General features: G+C 56.0%; 1 protein-coding gene across 1 annotated transcript in view; it reads left to right on the top strand.

The window, feature by feature from the left end:
• The window catches only part of TMEM8A (transmembrane protein 8A), a 21,499-nt gene extending 4,905 nt beyond the window's left edge, over positions 1-16,594 (top strand). The window contains exons 2-13 of the mRNA XM_026859130.1: positions 3,609-3,829; positions 5,376-5,583; positions 5,670-5,803; positions 6,428-6,693; positions 7,870-8,195; positions 8,883-8,976; positions 9,534-9,657; positions 10,331-10,467; positions 12,467-12,645; positions 13,102-13,248; positions 13,649-13,765; positions 14,294-16,594. Coding sequence (XP_026714931.1) covers positions 3,609-3,829; positions 5,376-5,583; positions 5,670-5,803; positions 6,428-6,693; positions 7,870-8,195; positions 8,883-8,976; positions 9,534-9,657; positions 10,331-10,467; positions 12,467-12,645; positions 13,102-13,248; positions 13,649-13,765; positions 14,294-14,590 — 2,250 coding nt within the window. The 3' untranslated portion in view covers positions 14,591-16,594. The remainder of the gene's footprint in view (positions 1-3,608; positions 3,830-5,375; positions 5,584-5,669; positions 5,804-6,427; positions 6,694-7,869; positions 8,196-8,882; positions 8,977-9,533; positions 9,658-10,330; positions 10,468-12,466; positions 12,646-13,101; positions 13,249-13,648; positions 13,766-14,293) is intronic.
• Positions 16,595-16,646: the final 52 nt, after the last annotated feature.

The following is a 16,646-nucleotide window of genomic DNA, read 5'->3' as shown; positions in this document are numbered from 1 at the left end:
AGGGGTTTCTGCGGGGTCTGTGGCCGCGGCGGCTGTTCTGGTTGGGTTTGCTTTGTTTTCAGGTGACTTTCTTTCCAGCGGGGGCCGGGGTTTGGCAGCGCACTGGGCTGCTCTCCGTGGTGATGCCGGGGGTCTGGGGTCCCCGAGGCCCGCGCCCCCCCCTCCTGAGGGGCAGCCGGGGGGTGATGGAAGGTGAAGGTGAAGTTCTTCGCCAGCTTGGCCCCGTCGCGGAGGTTGGCTCGTGCTGGCGATGCTGCTGGCTCTTGGTTGTCACTTCCACCGCCAGCGAAGCACGGAGGCAGCCCCGGGGAGCCGGTGGGTGACATGGCCTTTGGCCCGGGCCCACCCTGCCCTGGCATCCTGCTCGCTGGGTTCCCGGCCCCGGGGAGCTGCCCTGCGCCCGAGGTGTGGTGCTCGGTTTGTCTTGGCGCCGTCCCGCCGGTGGGAAAATGCCTCCGGAGGGGTAGGGCTGGGACCCGGTGAACATCAGCCCTGGAGGGACGAGGTGTCCTCTTCCTGGAACATCTACAGATAGATTTTTGACCTGGGCTAAGGGTTTCTGTTACATTATAAACAGCCAAACGTCCTGCCACGTAGCCGTGGCTTTGCCTGAGTCAGGCTGATCACCCTCCCTGTAGCTTTAGACGGCGTCTGCTTTGAAATGAGGGCTTCACCCTTTTGGTGGGAAGCCCTGAAACCAGCAGGCAAGGTATCATTTCCTAAAACTACCATGAGATCATCTTTGGACTAACACATCCAAGCTACTGCAGGTGGCTCTTTAGTCTGAAATTCAAATTACGTGTCTCCTCTCTGCATCTGTGATTCTACTGTGTTTTGTTTCTCGTCACAAAAAACATTTCTGGTTTTTAGTATAATATGTTCGAGATCTGCTTGTGTGAAATCTGTATGGGAGAGGATAGAAACAACATCCAGCGGACAACTCCCTTTCTCAGTTTAACGGCTTGTTTAACGTCACGGGACAGCTGATTGGGACTTTCCAGGTGTTGCCGCGCTGGTGCAGAGCATACAGAATAGAGACAGACACACAGAGCACAGCAAGGACTAGAGTACGCTCTCCCGATGCAAATGGGCTGCGGGAGCACACGCCTCGCCTGCGGTGACCTGTCTTTCTGGCTTTTCTCTGCTGATATTCACTTTATCTGCCTGTGGTATTTCCTTGTCAGCCAGGGCAGAGGGTGCCCAGGGCTCAGCTTACCCACTCCCCCGGTCCTGCTCTGGGGTGCCCAGCGCAGCGAAGCCTCCGAGCCGGGGTTTGGCCGGTTGTTGTCACGAGAAGCTGTTTGCGAGCGGACTTTGTCCGTGCTGGTGTTTTGTTGGTACAGCCACAGCGGCTGCTAACCTGGTCGCAGGCAGCGTGTGGGCAGAGCAGGTCTGCCGGCGTGCCCTCGGCCTGTCACTGCGCTTAAGCTTGCTCCATATAATTGACCAGTCCTTAAATAGCACTGCTGATTGCTTGAGTTAATTTTACAGCCTGCCTGCCCTCTCCTCCCCAAAAACCACACAAATTGTGCTGCAGCTTCATGAGGACGTGCTGGGTGGGTGGTGACGGTGGCTGTTGGCCGTGCAGAGCCTGACAGTCCATGGGGTTGGAGCAGCTTGTATCAAGGCAGGAGGGCTCATCCCCGTGCAGGTTGTCTGATGGGATCTGTTGCGCCGAGCAGGACCAGGCTCTAATTATGCTTTGTGTCCCTGTCTACCCTCATCCTGTGCCCAAACATCTCCACGGACTTCCAGAAACGAACGTGCCGTGTGCGTGCGGAGCGCGGCTGGGGTATGGACACTGCTGGCCAAAGGCTGCTCCCCTCTGAGCCTCCTGGGCGTGAGATGTCACCGGGCTTGCAGGGGATGGCAGCCAGCTCTCCGCTGTAGTAGCCCGTGCGCTGCGCTGGCATTGCAGCCATTTGCTTGAAAAGCCCCTTTTGTGGTCTCTGCTCCTCGCTGGCCCAGAGAGCAGCGTAACCCCGGCGCGGGGACTGCAGCGGGACGGCTCTGCCCACGGGCTGTGGACTCACTGCCATCCTGCCTGGGGCTCAGCCTTCCCGGTGACCTCGCCTGGCCCCGTGCATGAAGGTGCTGCAAGCGCTGCTCCCCTGGCTGGACCCTGTGGGCGCCCGGCCGGGGCAGCCCCTGCGGCGAGGCGAGGCAGCCACGCTCTTCCTCCACCAGCGAATCTTCCAGTTGGCTTGCATGGCTGGTATTTCTTGCTTTCCTGTTTCCTCCTTTCTCTGCTGGGTTTGCAGGATGCCCGGAGGCTTTGGCTTGGTAATTTGCCAGGGAATTAAAGCCATGATTACCATTCCTGTGTCTTTGCAGCACCGTGGGTGCAGGCCAGCATGCATCCTCCTTTGGGGCATGAATCGTAGTTCCTGCTAGGATTAGGTTCCTCTTGGCATGAAGTACGTCCCAAGGCTCTGGTCCTGCCTGAAGACTGCTTTCCTCTTTCTTTGGCCTCTTTCTTAAACTCGATTGGGTCCTCTGCGTTTCCAGCAAGACCCTGTGCAGCGTTGGAGGAAGGAAAGTTAAACCACACTTGCTGCTTTATTCTTGATGGAAATGAGGAATCTGTGTCTGAAAATTGCCACGGTTTCTCCCCACTCCAGGGAATTCCAGAGTAGGAAAGGAGCATTGGGAGGACGCGGCAGCGATGTGAAGACATTCTTCTACCCCCTTGCTGAGCTTTATGAACCTTGGTTTTGGGTGGGTGGCATGGCCTTGGCTCCGCTCTCTCCGTGCAGTTTTGCCCCCTTCTCAACCCTGGTGTGATGTTTCTTTCCCACCCTTGAGTTGCAGTCTGGCTCCTTTCTTGCTAACAATAACACCAATGTGTAATTTTGCAGGTGACATTATCAGCAGGCTGGTGGGGATCTGTAGGCATAGCTGGGCAGAGGCATGGGTGGAGAGTCTAGCTAGCCCTGATGGCACTTTGACTGAGGACCTGTTGTCCTCTTGCGTGAGGTTTCAGCCTGCCCTAGGGCTGTTCTCTCTATCCCAGCAGCCTTTCTTCCAGGTAGGAGAATCTGTAGCCTTTGGAAGGCACATCCGAACGCACAGTTAGGTTTGCAGCACATGGGTTTTCATCACGTTGCGTGTCACAGGGAGGCGGCACGCTGTGTGGTACGTGTATCCCGAGCTGGGTAAGACGGGTAACATCAGCCCGTGCGTTCAGCAGAGACAGACAAGGGCACAGCTCTTGCCTTTTGACACCCTAAACTGCTGCTGGAGCCCAGAGCACCCCTGCGCTACCAGCACCCATCTGCTCTGCACCATTTGCCCCAGTGTTTGCTGCTGTCTACTCTGCTGCTTTTTCCTGCGCCATCAACTTTTCCTCCTGACCTTTTCCTCCTCCTCTGTGCCTCCAGTGATCTGTGATCTTCAGAGCACATCCCAGAGCGTAGTTAAGGCATCTTTTAGTGTTTGCTGGCTCCAGGTGATGCTTTTGTAGTGGAGTTGTGGATGGTTCTGGCTGGAGGAACAGTGTGGATCACCACCTATCTAGTGAGGCTGGGATGAGAAATCAGGGACACACAGGGCTCCTCTCCAGCAGCCTTAGAACTCCTCTGTGCTTCTGTGGGTGGATGTAACCTGCCCCCAGCAGCCACCCCAGCAACTCCTGTGCTCTCTCCCTTTCAGACTCCCTGTATGTCTCCGAGTACTTCTCTCAGAGCGCACAGAAGCTGTCCTTCTACAGCTGGTATGGGAACGCCAAGCTCTTCCACTTCCACGTCCCAGAAGACACTGTGCTGCTTCGCTGGCTCCTGCAAGCGTCCCGGGGGAAAGGACCTGAGTGCACCAGCATGGAGATCACAGTGTGCGTATGTCCCTGTGCCGGTGCTTGCCCAGGGGGGCTTCCTGTCCTTCTCTTGTCCTTGTTGCTCCTGCCTGTGGTTGGTTGGGTGTAGGAGGCAGGGCATCTGTTCCCCAGTTGCAGCAGGCAGTTTCTGAATGTACTAGCACTAAATCCGCGTTTAAACCTGTAGGAGTACTTTGTGTTCACCAGTGGCTGTGGGGTTGTCTATCAGATGTGGTGTCAAAGAGACACCTTAGAAACACTGGAGAGAGTTGCACAGCAAGGCTGGTGTTGGTGCTCACGAGCAAAGGTGTTCCCAGACCTTCCTGTGCCGGGCAGGATCCTGCGCGTGGTACCAAAGGATGTTTCAGGACTGCAAGGGACTTGACCCAAACCGATTGGAGACGGACAAATTCCCCAGTACAGAGGAACTGAAGAGACTGGGGACACTTTGTGAGGGACGCGGCTCTGTGTGGAGCAGAGATAGGAGAGGAATGCCGAGTCCTGCAGACACAAGAGCGTGAGAAGATTGCAAACTCAATGCCAGTGAAAGAAATGCTGCCTAAAGCAGTACTTGAGTTGCTGGAGGATTTGAAGTCAAAAACTTGCAAGACTTTGAGCTGTCTCTTGGGAGGGTACCAAGTTTCCTGGGCAAGTTGTGCCCGTAGAGACACGTGGCTCTCTGGCACCCACCCCACAGAGGTCTCAGAAGTGACTGAAGCTGCTTGGCTTGCGCTTCCCTGGTGTGTCCTGGACACAGACTGGTGCTCTTAGTTGTTCCAGAGCAGCCTGGCACAGAAGATCTTCCACTTTCTGCTTCCCAGAAAGGTTTCCAATAGTTTGAGGATGTGAGGGACAAGCCAAGAGCTAAACGATAGTCTTCATTTCTTAGGCTAAGCTCAAACGGGTTAATGACAGATCACCTGTCACATTTGCTTGCTGGGCCTGCTATGTTCTGTTGCAGTGTAGTCCAAAAGCGAGCAAATTAAACGCCAAATTGGCTGCCCAAATAAATATCTCGCCTGTTACTTAGCTGCCTGCTTTTCTGCTACTTCAAACATCGGGCTGCTTATCTGGAAAGCAGAAGTGCTGGTGTACTGAAGTCAGTCACATGGTAAGTATCTTTCTAGTCTGCCTGCCCACCCTCCTTGCAAGAGGAAATAGGGAAGACGCAGATCTTAGCTAGAAAATGAAAGCTCCTCGCTGATGATTTAGTCTATATGGGGGATTTGCTGATGGTAATGAAAAAGGAGTGGTCTTGCAGCTGGGGCTTAACCTCACTAAGTGTGGAAATTTGCTTTCAGGGCTGATGGAACCATGTAAATCCTTATCTTAATAAGCAGTCAGGTTAAACCAATCGCTAAGCAAATCCCGGATAAGCTAATAGAAGCCAGTCATCACCAGATGAAGATGATGGCTCTTGTGGTTCACTTGGAAATGTGGGGGTTTTCCAGCCTGCTTCCTCTCCGATCCTAGGCCAGCCTGGGTGCCCACCGATGAGTTTGTATCCCAGTTTATCTTGCCAGCGTCTTTACATCCCTCAATTGATTGGCATTCTGTGTCACAGGCACTTTCGCTACGGAGCCCCTCCTGTGATCAATCCACTGGGCACTCGTTTTCCTGCAAACGCGACCGTCCGTCCTTCCTATAACATAAGCATCACTCTGAGCAGCGCTGTGCAGAACACCACCTTTGTGAACGTCACCACCCCTGCTGCCGGAGACTGGTTCATCGCTGCCCATCTCCCTGAGGCTGCTGGCAGGATTGAAGTGAAGGTCAGGCTCCTGGTGAGGGTCTCAGCCATCATACTCTGCCCAGGGTGTCTCGCCACAGCTGACCCGTCCGCTCTCCCCTCCTGCAGGGTTTCTCCACTCCGTGCCCCTATATGTTTCAGGCAGATATGTTTGTGCTCAGACTCACTGATATGCCTGTTCTGGAGCCTGGTGTTCCCATGCCACAAACCATCGTCTCACCTGCTAAGCCACTGCATGTCAAGTAAGTGAGAGCAGCGGATGGGAAGGCTTGGGGCCACGCTGGGGTGGGATCTTCCATGGGTGCTGCCTGGGGGAAGCCGCTGCTGTTCCCGTGTGGGGCTGGAGCTGGGGGGTCTCCAAGCCTGTTTGCTGAGCTCCCTGCGGTGGTGGGGTGTGCAGGGGGAGCACGTGAGCACCCTTCTTCGACTCTTCCCTCTTAGAGGTTCAGCTGCAGGAATTTTAGTTCTGTGAGATGTTTCCCGTGGGAAGGATTTTCACACCACCAGCTGGGGCAATCTAGTTGTGCTGGTTTGGGTTGGGATAGAGTTAATTTTTCTTCACAGTAGCCAGTATGGGGCCATGTTTTGGATCTGTGCTGAAAACAGTGTTGATAACACCAGGGTGTTTTTGTTATTGCTCAGCAGTGCTTATGCAGAGTGATCTGCTTCTCACCCCGGCAGTGAGTGGGCTGGGGGTGCACCAGGGGCTGGGAGGGGACACAGCCGGGGCAGCGGATCCCAACTGATATTCTGGGGTTAAACCATGACACTAGTTCTTGCCAGAAGGCCCTGGGGACTGTGATGGGTCATGGCTGGCTTGTGTTGAGAGCACAAGCTCTACAAAGTGCTGGTCCCTCCTCCTGCAGGGTCTTTGTTCCCAAGCACGCCGCAGGGATGCGGTTTGAGCTGCGAAGCTGCGTGACAAGCGAGCAAAAATCATGCGCTGTGCGGGTGGTGCTGGGCTCCATCATGCTGCCTCAATCCTTCCAGAGGATCATCACCTGCACGGGGAACGTAAACTGCAGCCTGGCCCTGGATTCGCCTCCCTGGGAGAAGTGGCTGCAGATCATGCTGGAGAGTCTTGGCGCGGCCAGCGCGAATGTGTCGGTGGAGATGGTGGCTTCCTTCACAGGTGGGCTCCCACTTTGTCCAGCCCTGTGGGGCGGAGCAGAGAGAACGTTGTGTCTGCTGTCTCTCTCGGGCCTTTGGGTGGCCAGCTGTAGTGGCCTGCGTTCCTGAGAGCGCTGGTTGCCTGGGCACAACCTTGGGGGCTGAGACCTAGTTGTTGCTTTGGGATCAGAAGTGAAGGCTCCAGTGTCCACCCAAGGGAAATGCCTGAAAATTTCAGGATCTCTGAACCAATAGTGTTTTCTGAAAGCTGTTTGGGAAGCAGTGGCTGGCCTGAAATCTTACGGGGACGATAGTTTAGTGTAGATGCGCCAAACTAATGATATGTTGACTGTTGGTTGGCCATAAGCAGGCTGCAGACAAGAAACCGTCTCACAGAGGTTAACTTGGGGTAATGTCTTGGGTTGTAGCGAGGGGATGTCACCATTTCAGGTGGCACCTTGGTGACTCAGGAGGTCACAAGGTCCTCGTGGCTGTGATAGGCACCTTTGCATCCTCTTATTACATAACCATGATTCCTGTTTGGCTCTTGGAGCCTTGGAAACTCACCAACTAGGTACATTTAAAAAAATTTTATTCTACTGGGGTTTCTGCCATCTCTTCTTCAAAGGAGAGCCTCCTTTCCACGTGCTTGAGGGCCTGGCACTGGTAGCTCAGGTGTTCGAGGGGAGCACTAGAGTCTCTGGGAGGCTCCAGCTGTGGGACTCCCAAGTGTCACATTTGACTCCAGCTGCCATGACATGATGGCTTGTGCCTGTAGCTGTATTGGATCAGCTTCTCTTTTCTGCTCAGCCTTGTCTGCTTATATATGGGGAGCTGGTAGAGACTTTTATGCACTCTGTGGTTGTGGGACAGCTACGTGCTGTGCTCTGCCACTGGCCAGTGAATACTCCCTGGGTACACTGATGTGTTAGGTCGCTGTGTGTTGTCCCTTCCTCGGTTCCACTTCCCCACAGCTCCTGGTTGCTTCCACCCACTGGCTTTCCTTGGTGTCCCAACCTGCAGATGCTGATGCTAGAGTTCCTGGGGCCTTTCAGGGGCCGTGGCCAACACTGTGGCCTGACCCAGCTGAAATACCCCCAGTTTGTGCTATCACTTGAAGGTCTGGAGCTGCTGGGGCCCTGCCTGGATGAGGTGCTAGTCCTGGCTGTGCTGACTCCTCTCCTTTCTCCCTTTACAGCTTGCAGACCAGGTAGTACAAGTTCATTCCTTAACTTCAGCAGTCTAAACCAGAGCCAAGCTGGTCCCCGACCAGGTAGTGCAGGAGCAGCAGGGAGCTCCACTCTGCCTACAGGAGCCTCACGCAATGTGTCCAACAAGAGGAGCTTCTGTCTGCAGAACCAGCCTGTTGTTCGTGAGGACCTGGACGTCGTGTCTGTGCGCTACAGGCTCTTGAACGGTCCCAGCGTGCCCGTGCACTCCATCTCCCCCACCCTCCTCCTCCTCAACCTGAACACTGGCATGGACAGCGGGGGTTCCCTCGTGGTCAGTCTCCTGCTTAACAAGGTGCGGAGGCTGATGGATGGGATTGTCTTCCCTTTGCAGGGCTTTGTCCCTGCTACTGGGCTCGCTTGGCAGCAAACTCCAGGGGTTGTAGATACCAGTGGGACTATTTCCTTTTCTTTTTCGTTGTTACAAAACACTCTGAGCCTGTTCTAGCCAATTCCAGTGTGTCCCACCTGCTAACTCCAACCCGAATGCCACAGCTTGTTGGCATGTGGTGGCAGTGACACGGAGGAGGTGACGTGGGAAGCAGTTGCAATGCCATCTCCTCCATGGGAGCCTGGTGTCTTGCCAGCAGGAGAGGAGGCTGAGCAGGGAAACCCAGGGATGTTCCTGCCCGAGTTGCTGATTCCCAGACTCCTTCAGTGACACCCAGAAATCAGCCTCCTGAAATTCTGACAGTGCAGCTTGTTGCCAGGGCTGGTTATTGCCTTCCCGAGGGCTGGAGCAGGGCTCAGCCCTGATGTCCTGTTGCCTCTGACTTCTGCCGCCCTGTGCTCACGCTGCAGCGACGGGGTAGGGTGAGGTGAAGGTGGGTTTGCCCAGGAAGAGCTGGGGAATCGATGGGTGATCTTGATCTGCAGGGTTTATTCTCACCTGCTGCTCCTGTATACTGTGGGCAGGAGATGAATTGTGCAGGGGGGGTGGCATCAGGGCGCTCTGACGTGGGTCACTGCTCTGTTTGCACAGACGTCCGTGAGCCTGGGCAACGCCACCGTGGTAGCGTGTGTGAGTGCTGCTTCGCCGGTGCTGTCCCTCGCTGCCACACAGAACTGCAGCACAGGTATGAGAGACGCTGGCACCCGCTGCCAGCTCAGCGACACCAGCTTGGGGCTTTGCTTTTAGACCTTGTCAGCTGTTAACTGACTCGGGGCTTTGGGGGATGTCCCAGGGAAACCGATTTTGGCACGAACCCTCCTGAAGTCCTCGTGCTGGCACGTGCCCAGAGGGGCTGAAGTGCAGGTGCTAGTCTGGCACCAGGAGTCAGCCTCCACCAAAGGAAGGTCTGGTTACCGGCTGGGGCTCTTCCAGCCCCGTTGGCAGGAGGTTGGGGATTGGTCAGTGTATTGCAGAGAAGCTAAGCTCTGGACTGGAGAAATAGCCAAGCAAACAGGCTGTTCCAGCTGCCCTGTACTGTCGAGGCAGGTACTGAGAGCTGAGATGAAAGAAAACCCAAGGGTCTCAGGAGCAAGGGTCCTCTCTGTCCCCCTGGTGCCTCCTGAGGATGGAAGCAAGGAGCCACAGGAGCATCTGATTCCTGTGCAATTGGTCTCAGCCTGGGCTTGCTGTGGGCCCTCCATCCCTAGTCTTGGCACAGCACAGCACCCTCTTTTCTTTAAGCTTTCTTCCAGGGCTACCCTCTGAGCGTGAGCACGTCCTCAGCAGAAGCGATGCTGATTGTCCTGTACCCGCAGACGGATGACTGGTTCCTCTCCCTGCAGCTCATCTGCCCCAAGGGCCAGGGGTGAGTCTGGTGTGTCGTCCTGCCCTGGGGCCGGTTCAGAGCATCCCTCTGCCCTTGGTTAGCATGAGCAAAACTGAACCCCCGTCCTCACTGCCGTGCCGTGGGCTTGTCTCACCTGACAACAGTGGAACTGTGGCTGCAGAGGGGGGGTGGCAGTGCTGACTTCTCTCTCACAAGCACCCAGGCAGCGTGTCTGCTGCCGAGCTGGCACGTCTCGTGCAGACTGCAGATGGCAGAGCCTGCCTGGGTGGGCTTCTCCTTCCCCAGGTGGATTTTTGAGGTGATAAATGGGTAAATGAAAACGCTGCTGTTACTCCTTTGAGGGGTCTCTGAGATGCAGGCAGCCCTGCCCGTACTCCTGTGCTGTGTCTTCCTGAGGGTTCCTTGCATAAGGGGCCAAGCACGCTGTAAACCAGCGCTGGTGATGCTGGTCCTGGGTACAGGGGTCTGCTCTGGGGATCTGGGGAGAGCTGACACCCACCTGCACATGGGTTTGGCAGTCCGAGCGGAGAGGGAGACGACTGCTCCCAGCTCTCGGGAGGGATGGAGCAGATCCCAAAATAGCAGGGAGCTTGCGTGCACGAGCGCAGCCTGACCCGCTGGAGCAGAGTGTTCCCTGGGCGCGGGGCTCCCCGAGGGGCCGGGCTGCCGACACAACCTGCTCTCCTTGCAGTGAATGTAACGCCGCAGAAGCCAAAGTGACCGTCTTCGCATACCTCACCCCCTGCTTCAACGACTGTGGGCCGTACGGGCAGTGCAGCCTCCTGAGAAGACACGGCTACCTCTATGCTGGCTGCAGCTGCAAGGCTGGTGAGTGCCTTTTCCTAGGAAGCTTTTCTGTCGTCCCCAAGGGGGGTGCCACATTTTTCAGTGGTGTTTGGGTATAGAAGGAGCCTGGGCCTGGTGCAGCTGCCAGGAGCAGCCGGGGGTCGCAGCGCCTACCCAGAGAGCCCTCGGCACCTGTGGTGGCCTCTCTGAGAGCACCCTGACTCCCAGGGGGGGCTGGGTTCTGGGGAGCACAGAGTGCCCCAGGGGAAATGGGGAATCAGGCTGAGGACAACTTTCTGCTCAGATGGCTGTTTTCCTTCCAGCTTGGAGTCCCCCAGGGCTTGGAGAGGTGCATCTGAGCATCCCTAGAGAGATCAGGGTGTTGGCAGGGCTGCCTGAAGATGCCCGTGTCAGAGCCTCTGCCTGTCGGGGCAGTTTGTTGCGCAGGGTCCTGACACAGGGTCCCTGTCCGTGCTTTGCCATGGTGCTCTATCTCCTGCCAAGAGCCAGCGTGCAGGCCAGCCCTTAGACTCAGAGATGCCCCTGGAGGAGGAACATCTAGTCAGCTGCTAATTACTTTAATGGGATGAGAGGACTGGGTGAGAGTCAGTGGCACAGGGAAGATGATGGCTCTGCTGTGCTTGGGTGGGTCCATGTACCCGTTCTCAGCAGAAGGACAAGGCGAAATGTGGCTCATTGCTGCTTTGGGCCTGAGCCAGGACATCCCTGCTGTCGGCCGCAGGGCTGATGCTGGGCGAGGAGCGAGATGGAGAACAGCATCCTAATTTCCCCGAGGGGTGCCAGGTTCTGGGAAGCACAGAGCACCCCAAGGGAACTGGGGAATCAGGCTGAGGACAGCTTTCTGCTGAATTGCTTGGAGCAAAATGCCCCATCTGCATATTTGTGACCCAGAAATAAACTGAAGAGAGCAGCTTCCCTGGGCCCTGCCTGGCAGGAGCTGGCAGAAGGGGCCAAGATGCTGCCTTGGTGTCTGGTGGCACTGTAGTAGGATGGATGCTACTTTGAACTCTGCTTGTTGACCGTGGAGTGCCTGCACATACCCCGTCTGCCTGCGACTGACCTCCTTTCCCCAAAAGGAGGGCATGGGCATCCTAATGTTGAATTAAAATAATTTAATTTTTTTTTTAAAAAGGCAGGTTTATGTTCATAGGAGACTGCCTCAGTTCTTAGTGTCCAGTCAGCAGACTGAGCATTGTGTCCTGTGTCATGCACTGTCCTCTAGGAAATTTTCACTCCCACTGTCCTGTGCAGATGTGGATGTCACCATGAGGAGGAGGAGAAGAGTTGGAGGGGGATCGAATCACACCTCTCACTGCCCCCAGGGGTTACAGGGACCCTGGAGCTGGGCTCTTCTGTGGGAGCACAGGGAAAGGTCAAGAGGCCAGACACAGGTTGCAGAAAGGAAACTTCCAGCTAAATCGAAGAGGACAAATTTTCCTCCAGCAGAATTGTTCAGCTTTGCACAGTATCCAGGTCTCCATCCTTGGAGATCTTCACAACTCAGTTGGACAAGGCCCAGAGCTACCTGCCCTGGCTCTGCAGTTTGCCCAGTGGCTTCCTCAGTGCTGTGGACCATGCTCCGCCCTGGTTCCTGGGATCTCTAGGGATCTTGCACCCAGCTTACAGCATCAATCCGCAGCACCTGAGCCTCAAACACTTGATGTATCACCCTCAAGCAGCGTGTGTGTTGAGTTACTGTAGGGATGAGAAGTACCAGGCTGGACAGACCCGTACGGTACATAGGATGGCCCCTGCTATGTGGCAACAACCTGGGGGATGTCCTCAGAGCAGACATGGGGCTCTGCTGGGGTTCCCCAGGAGTCTCCACAGCAGAGCACGCAATGAGTAATGAGACCATCCTGAGAACAGGAGTGTGAGTGGCTGATGGAGCAAGGGAGAGGAGGCTCAGGGGTAGTCCTGGGTTGTGATTGCTGTTTCTGAGGCATCCCAGGCTCCTGCCGGGTGCTGCAGGAGGACGACGCAGGGCGTGGAGATCCACACGATCCTCTCCGCTCCACAGGTTGGGGCGGGTGGAGCTGCACGGACGATACCAAGGCCCAGTCTGTTGGTGCACAGAACCTGGCCACCCTCCTGCTAACCCTGAGCAACCTCATGTTCCTGCCAGCAATAGCAGTTGCTATTTATCGCTACTACCTGGTGGAGGCCTCCGTCTACACCTACACCATGTTCTTCTCCACGGTAGGGATTGCCTTTCGTTGGGTCCCCTGCAAGCCTCCCCTGCGCGTCACCAATGCTCCGTCAGAATGAAGTCTTTAGTGGAGCAGTCCATCCTGAAGCTCCACAAGATGCTTCTAGGACCATGGGACAAACACCTCTACGTTCTCCCCTTTCGGAGCTTGGCAAAAATATTATTGTCACTGGGCTCTTTCACCCACGCTGCGAGTGCTCATATTTGGGGGTGGGACCCCAGGGAGGGGAGATGGTGTTGGAGCACTGAGCACCTCATGGGTGCCGTCCTGGGACCTCTCAGCTGCTGACAGAAGGGTGCAGGTTGATGGCTGCTCTCTGCTTTCTATAATGGCACGGTGGAGCTTCCTGGTGGCACAGGCTGAGCCTTTTCCTGCCTCTCCTTCCCAGAAAGCCGTGTGGTGCTGCTGGATTCATGCTAGCCTTTGCTTTTGTCCCCACCTCTAGTTCTACCACGCGTGTGACCAGCCAGGTGTTGCAGTGATGTGCATCATGGACTACGACACACTACAGTACTGTGACTTTTTGGGCTCTGTGGTGTCCATCTGGGTGACGATCCTGTGCATGTCCCGAGTGAAGAAGATCCTGAAATACGTGAGTGTTGGGTAACCCTGTGCAGCAGGGCCAGACCTGAGCCAGCCAAGCCACGGGTGGCTGTGATGAGCCCTCTCACAGCTGTAGTTTAAGGACACAGCCCAGCCTGGTGACAACGCCTGTTTGTCACTTAATGCCACCCTGAGTTTTAAACCAGTGGGTTGTTTTGTCCCAGGATCATGAACCTGGGCGCTTGTAGGGACTGGGCCTGAAGGGACTGGGATTTGTGGGAAAGGTTTGTGGGTCCTCTGGTTTCTCCTTCTGAAGGTGCTGCTCCTGAGTCCTGCATGCACGTGGGGCTGGGTGGCCAGGAGGCGAGGCCCTCGCTGCCTCTGGCATGGTTGGCCGTGCTCTGGCAGCAGATGAGGTGCTGATAGTACCGGTGGTGTCTCATTCCCAGGTCCTTTTCGTCTTGGGGACCCTGTTAATTGCCATGTCCCTGCAGCTGGACCGCAGAGGGGTGTGGAACATGATGGGGCCCTGCCTCTTTGCCCTCGTCATCATGATTGCTGCGTGGGTAAGTGAGGGCAGCCAGACAGGACCTGCTGCCCTTAGCTCCCCTCCAGGGAATGATGCTAGCAGAGCAGACCCCAGACTCCAGCTGATCCACAGGCAGGGCTAGATCTCCTTCAAACACCAAGGTAGAGGGAGGGCAGGGCGAGGGATTCACCTTCCATCCCTCCAGTAGCTGAGAAATCCCTCAGTTAATGGTCTCGGCAGAGTCTGTCTGCTGCAGCTGCAGTCGAGGGCTGGCCTGTGGCTGGAGTGTTGTCCCAGAATGGATGGCTGTTGCCTGTGCCCTGGGCAGGAGCCGTGGCATCACCACAGCCCTCTGCGTGCTGGGCTTTGGTGCCCCAGCTGGGCAGGGGCTCTTGCATAGCAGAGATGGGCCCAAGAAGGGGGGAGGCTCAATTTCTCAGGGGCAGCAGGCACAGCCTCTTGCTCTGAGGTTGGCAGGTGCTCCTGGGTCAGGCAGTGCTGCCTCTTTCCTCCTGCCTGAGCTTCTGGTTGGCCCCTTAACCCTTCTGTGCTTTCATACCTCCAGGTTTACCACGGAGTGAAGCGCAGACACTGCTACCCCTCCTCGTGGAAGCGCTGGGTTTTCTACCTCCTCCCAGGGATCACCTTGGCTTTCATTGCCATCTCAGTATATGCATTCATGGAAACCAATGAGAACTACTACTACACCCACAGCATCTGGCACGTGCTGGTGGCTTGCAGCGTTGCTTTCCTGCTTCCTCCCCGGGACAAGCATAAGAAGCCCTGGGCCTGGTCACAGAAGCTCACTTGTCGCTATCAGATCTGCCAGAACGACCGTGAGGAGCTCTATGCTGTGACCTGAACTGCGTGGCTCCTGGCCGCAGAAGTGGGGGGCTGCTGGGGTTGCTCTTTGCCTGGGCTGCCCCGCTCTCGCACGTTGGCAATCCTCTTCCGTGCTCATTCGCTGACTGGGAGAGCGCGGTATCGACCGGGTTTAAAGATGAAGGTGGTGCCCTTATCTTGTGAAGGCAAGTTTGAGGCCACCTCTGCTTTTCTGCTGGGATGGGGTCAGGCTCTTCATGGTTCTAGATCAAGGAATAGCCTGTCCCCCAGCTCCACATGGCCCTGGGGGAAATCGCCAACCCTTCTTCCCCTCCTGCTGCGTCCGTGAGGCTTGGGCATAGCCCATGCTGAGCTGGATCCAGGACTTTGGCTGCTGGGCTCTTCCCTGCACGCCCTGTCCTGGCAGAGGGCTCTGGGATGGGGATTTCCCCTGCCATCCTGCAATCAGCATTCGAGCCGAAGAGAACGGGTTTCTTCTGATCTGAGGGGGCAAGTGATGCTGCATGCCCTTGGCGCTGGTGGGGAGGGAAGGAGCTGATCTTGGCGTGTGCTGGGCCCTTGGCCACTGTCTCCATGGGGGGCTGGAGCCTCTCCCTGTGAAACAGGTGGTGCTGTTCTTACCTGTTCCTGATTCAGGGTGGTGGGTGGGAGCCGGGGAGGAAAATGAGACTTGGACTTGGGCCCTGTGTTCAGGATCAGTCTTGGCAGGAATGTGAAAAAGCCCCGTGTGGGGACATGCAAGAGGCATCAGTAGCATCTTGCCCAGAGCTGTGAAGCCCCCAGCAGTGCAGGGTTTAGTTTAAGTTTAACTTTAGCCCTCTTAGCTCATCTGGCAGGATCCAAGCTGCTGTGCTGTCCTCTTCCTCTCTCGATGTTCAGGTATTGACTGTCTTCCTCCCTTCTGTGGGTTTGGCACGTGTACAGATCTGCCTGGGGCAGTGTAGGTGGTCCAGGATGGCGACTCAGCTGCCCACCCCCTGCTCCTCCAGCCTGCTGTGCCTCAAAGGCTGAATGTGCTGTGGAGTCCTGGCCGGTCTGAGGCCACCAGCGATGTCCCACCGCAGCCAGGAGCATCACCACAGGCTCCCCAGATGGCTACAGTCTCCCTCGCAGCATCTGTCTCACCTTAGCCTTACTATAGGGCACACAGGCATCAGAAAGCAAGGACAGAAACTTGGCAACCAGGAAAGCTGTCTTTGCCCGTCCTCAGCCTATAGATAAGGGCTCAAATACATCGTTTCTTGCTGGCTTATTCCAGCTGTGGTTGGTCTGGTGTGCGCTGCTGGGAGCCCCTCCTCAGGTGGCTTTGGGGAGGAATGAGCTATTGATGAAGGATTTGCCTCCAGGTTATTTCTTTGCTTTGAGGAGCGCCCAGCCTTCTGCTCAGCTCTGCACTTTATCCCTCTGCCTCCCCTTCCTCTGCAAACTCCGACTTTTTAAACAGATGCAGGACAAGCAAAGAGCACTGGCCCGTGCCCAGCGCTGTCGTCCCCACGTCCCACGACAGCATGGCGGGAAGGGGGGACGCGGGGCCCTCAGGGCTTCCTCAAACTTTTTATCACTTTTAGGCACTTTTTTCCCTGACCCCGCCTCAGTTTGCACAGTGGTGTTGCAGCCCAGGTGCTGCCGGTTCCCAGAGAAAGCAATAATTCCTTTCCCTTCAAGGGGCTTCCGCGCTGCCAAGCAGGAGAAGCTTCGGGGCGAGAAATCCCGCGAACGCGATTGTTTGTTTTGTGTTTGATTGTCGAAATTCTGCTTTTGTCCTCCACCCCTGCGCCTGTTGGCCCTGACACGAGGTTGTGTCGGTGTCTAGGAGGGGGGAAGGGGGGTGGTGGTGTTAGTTAATTATTTTGGGTTAAATCTGAGCGAATTCCTGTGTCTGGGGGGGAAAAAAAAAAAAGGTTGTGGGTTGTTTTGGTGGGTTTTTTTTTTGTTTTCTTTGCTGTTCGTACCTGTGATTATTTTATATGGTAAATTTTAAAGCTTACAGTTTTATAATTTAATAAAGGTACTTGAGGGCAAAGAGGTGGCGGCTGGAGCTGGGGCCGATGGGGCCGAACGCGGGCGCGGTGCGG

This window comes from Athene cunicularia (assembly GCF_003259725.1).
Source record: "Athene cunicularia isolate RWA chromosome 14 unlocalized genomic scaffold, athCun1 chr14_part1, whole genome shotgun sequence".
Taxonomy (NCBI): domain Eukaryota; kingdom Metazoa; phylum Chordata; class Aves; order Strigiformes; family Strigidae; genus Athene; species Athene cunicularia.
The sequence above is the reverse complement of the archived record's forward strand: the minus strand, read 5'-3'. Positions and strand labels throughout refer to the sequence as shown.